This window comes from Ailuropoda melanoleuca, chromosome 1 (genome assembly GCF_002007445.2).
Source record: "Ailuropoda melanoleuca isolate Jingjing chromosome 1, ASM200744v2, whole genome shotgun sequence".
Classification (NCBI taxonomy): domain Eukaryota; kingdom Metazoa; phylum Chordata; class Mammalia; order Carnivora; family Ursidae; genus Ailuropoda; species Ailuropoda melanoleuca.
In genome coordinates, this window is record NC_048218.1 from 200306139 (window position 1) to 200310745 (window position 4607).

Here is a 4607-nt window from a genome sequence, read left to right on the forward strand (position 1 = left end):
TCTATCTCTGTCGAATAAATAAATAAAATCTTAAAAAAAAAAAAAGAAAAGAAAATGAAAGGCAAACCATAGTCTGGGTTAAAATAGTCACAATACATGTATCAGACAAAGGACTTGTATACAGAAAAACAAGAACTATATATATATATATATACATATATATATATATATATGTATATATATATATTACACACACACACACACAGATGCTACCAAACTCCTACAAATTAATTTAAAAAACCACAACTCAGTATAAAAGGGGCATCAACTATACTTAAATAATAAAAAATTTTTTAAAGATCAAACAAATCAAAGTCACTTTACAATAGAAGTTATACAAAAGTCCAAGAAGCACATGAAAGGTTGCCCGTATCGTTAGTTATCAGGGAAATGCAAGTTAAAACCACAGTGAGACACCATTCACCCCACTAGAATGGCCAAAATTTCCAAAGACTGGTGATACCAAATGCTGGTGAGGATATGGAAAAACTCTTATATTGTTGTTGGGAGCATAGCATTGGAAAAGCCCTTTGCAGTTTTCTTTTGAAGTTAAATGTACATCAACTTAATGACCCAGTAATTCCACTCCTAGGTATTTATCTAAGAGAAATGAAAAGATGGATTTAAGACCATTGATAAAAACTTTATTCATGGGGTGGCTGGGTGGCTCAGTTGGTTAGGCATCTGACCCTGGGTTTCAGCCTGGGTCAAGATCTCAGGATCATAGTATCGAGTCCTATGACGGGCTTCACTCTCAGCCAGGAATCTGCTGGAGATTCCCTCTCTCTTTCTGTCTCTCTCTGCCCCTTCCCCCACTCATGTTCTCTTTCTCTCTCTAAAATAAATAAACCTTAAAAAAAACTTTATTCATAATAGCCCCAAACTGTGACCAATGCAAGTGTTCATCAGTAGTGAGTGGAGAAAGAAGCTGTGACTCGTATACTATTAAGGATGAATCTCAGAAACATTATGTTGAGCAAAAGTAGCAGAAACAAAGGAGTATTTATAGGATTTATACAAGAACGGGCAAAACTAATCTATGGGAAGAAATCAGTATAGTGGTTGCCCCTAGTGGATGGGGATTGACTGGAAGAGAATACTGATCTTTCTGTGCTGATGAACATTGTATGTCTTATTTGGGGTGTTCATTACATGCACGTACATGTTTATCAAACTTCACATTGTACACTGTTGTTCATTTAGCATCTCTGCATTTTGCTGTATGTAAATTTTACCTAAACATGAAAAAATGCTATAAACAAATATTAAATTCTAGTTAGTCATTTTGCCTTTTGCTGTGCTATAGGATAGTAATTTCAAAACCATATTCTCTGTATTCTAGGCATAAGCAAATGAGCAAATATATTAAGCATAAGTGAAATATATTTCTCATGGTTAGAGAAGGGAGTTACAAGTGTGTAAAAAGGAAAACTGAAGTGAACCGTGAATTATTGGATTGGAACTACAGGTATCTGTGTGGGAGAGTGAAGAGAGAGATGGGGCAAAAAATAAATAATGAGTGAATGTGGGTAAAGCGTGTATTGGAATTCTTGCAAGTTTTCTATAAATTTGAAATTGTATCAAAATATAATGTTAAAGCCATGGAGAGGAGTAAGAGGTAATGGAGACCGATTCAGAGAGAATTTATACAAAAAGAAAGAAAGCAAAATAAGAAGGGATGTTCTCTACTATTTTCTTTATTCTCATATTCCTCCAAGTACTCCAGGGGAAAGTGGAGTTAAAAGGGCACAATACAGGGCATCACTAGTCAAGCTTCTTGGTTTTGGCTCAGGTCATGATCTCAGGGTCATGAGATTGACCCCCATGTTGGGCTCCTCATTCAGTGTGGAGTTGGCTTGTCCCTCTTCCTCCCCCTTTCCCCCTCCTCCTCCTCATGCAAGCTCTCTCTCTCTTTCTTTCAAATAAATAAATAAATAAATAAATAAATAAATAAATAAATAAATATTTTTTTTAAAAAGGCCACAATACAGTTCCGCAGGAGGGTCTCACATCATCCAGCTCAAGAGAAAGGGCATCTGGAACAGTGTCTCTCAACACCGGCTATACCCTGGAATCACCTGGGGAGCTTTAAAATGATTCCTGGGTTCTACCTCTAGAGATCTGGTGGAATTGACCTGGTATGTGGCCTGGGCATTGAGATTTTTAAAAGCTACCCAGGCAATTTTAATGTGCAGCCGAGTGGGGACCCCTGCCTTGGAGGGAATCCTAGGACAACTTTGGTGTCCACCAAGGAAAGGAAACCAGATGAAGTTATAAATTGTGTAGCCAGTAGAAGTGACAAAAGGTTAGTTGGTTTTGGGCGGCTGGAGGAATTGGGTGCCGGAGAGGAGGAAGCCATTGCTCAGCATTTCCCACAGCTGGCAGAGCTATGAGCCTCAGTGCGTGACCTGCCATGCTTTCGAAACCTGTCAAGATTTATATGTCTCGTATATCTTTTTCTCTCCTGAGTCTTGTAGGATCTGATTTGAGGAAAGCCTTCCTGGCAGGCAGAGAATGCCAAATCTCTACATACATGCCTCTCAGTGAGGCTGTTGTGGCAGTTTCCGATGCTTGGTACAGGCAAAGCACTGTGGCCAGGGGCAAACAGAGCAGAGCCAGAAGGCACACACCAGCGCTGGTATCCTGGGCACCCACCGAGCAAATAGCTCCCCTTTCCTGCTCCTATAAAGCAGATTGAGTGTACATTCCTGAATCCTCATATTTTCAGACAAAATGACCCCTATTCTCTGGTTTGTGTAGGAGTTTTAATGTAGTACTTCTTGAAGCTGAAGTGACGACACTTGATCTTTCGAGTCTGTCTTTTCATATCTTATGTTTCTATGAAAATTGTGGAGTTTGACGACTGTTATGTAATTGCCATAATAGTGAATGTTTCCTAATATTAAGCTAGCGCCTATTTTAAGAAACAGGTTTAGCAGTCATAGAAAAGCCACTCATGTTATCTGGGGTTTAGATAGTATTTCATAAGAGATGATTTCTCATGGTTTGGTTCAAACCAAACACGAATAAACTATAGTATACAAAGCATTTACACTGAGTACCTCACCTCTCTATTTCATTCTTTTTCAAAACAAACTTGAAGAACCCATGCATGCCATTTTTCCTAGGCCAGGATAGAGCTTTAATTATCTTATTCTACTATGGGTGAGTTTATTGACGTTGAGTGAAGAGACTCTCATGTTTACAGAAGAAACTGGAATAGGTTTCTGAAGGCTTTATGAACAATCAGAGGCATATCTGTGAAGATCCCATTTCGTGTCAGCTCTCAACATAGATCTGGAGTCCTGGGATCTGCCCTGTGGTCTGCCCTTACCTTTAGGCTGCTCTGAATCCAGAGTAAAATGGTCTCCACAGCTCTCCTCAGCTTGGCATTGCTTGAGATCAGGATTGCTGCATGTATTGAGGGACAAGCTGCTAGGATCCCTACACAGATCATTACCCCGATCTTGTTGTGCCACAACATCAGTAAAGGCACTGAAATGAGGGCAGCGCAGAAGGACACAACATAGAGGCAGAAAAAGGAGACGAGTGATCTGAGTGCTTTGATATGGGCCTCCAGGCTGGGGTCACAGGAGTCCTTGGTTTTGACCTTCATTGTCCTCATGTGTCTCCCCAGAGAGACAATCAGCACCCCAGAAGAAACCAGAAAAAGCAAGAAAGGAGGGATGGACCCCAGGATGCAGAAGATGAAGGAATGGTAGAAATTGAGTTCTGTAATTTGCAAATTGAGTTCTGTATTATTAATGAATAGCATAGTTGTGAATGCGAAGTCAGGTCTACTAAAAAAGTCCCCCAAACAGAGGAGAGTGCAGATGGAGGAGAAAAGCATGGCACCCAGGAGCATCTGGGGGACCTTCCTGGAGATCCAGCTTGCCAAGCAAAGCAGGATGGTGTGAGAGAAACGGACAATCTTGGAGCAGTAGAGGAGACTGAGACAGGTGGTGAGCCAGAGCCCAGCTTGGTTCGTGATCATCCAGAGCATGATGATGATCTGGTAGCTGAGGCTCAGTGGGTCTTTCATCTGCTGGAAGTAGATAAGCTGGAGGGCGTCCAGAAACAGCAGCCCATGCAGGAAAAGCCGGGTGAGGCTGAGACTCAGAAGGATGAGGTCACAGTTGCTCAGTGGCTGCCTCCTCACCACATCCCAAAAATTCACCAAGAAAATGAAGGCATTGGTCAGGATCCCCACTGCAAACTCCAGGGCCGAAAGGAACAAAAATGCACTCTTGACTTCATAGGACACAGTTATGACAGGAGTCAGAGTCAACATGTTGTCTCTTCTTACTTGGTTAATCTAAGGCTCACCATACCACCCAGCAGGGAAGGGTCAGTGTACATCATAAGCCAGGACCTCTCCTTCACAAGGCATCAGGCTCTTGCCCTAGATTTATCCCAAAGTGAATGCATAAAAATTTCTGACCGCAAACCTAGAAGAGGGATATTGCTGCTTTGGAATATCTCTTGGTACGCAAGGGCTCATTGTAAGAGCAGAAGAATGATGGTTCATTTTCTTGGGTGCTGCAGAAGCTTTTAATAAACCTAGGTGTGTCCATACAGCAGCCACCTCAGCGGGCCCTGGCACAGCA

General features: G+C 41.5%; 1 protein-coding gene across 1 annotated transcript; it reads right to left on the reverse strand.

Annotated features, from left to right (window-relative positions):
* Positions 1-3286: 3286 nt before the first annotated feature.
* Positions 3287-4291, reverse strand: TAS2R38 (taste 2 receptor member 38). Its single transcript, XM_002921670.3, has one exon. The coding sequence runs from the start codon at positions 4289-4291 to the stop codon at positions 3287-3289; it is 1005 nt and encodes a 334-aa protein (XP_002921716.1).
* Between the last annotated feature and the right edge of the window lie 316 nt (positions 4292-4607).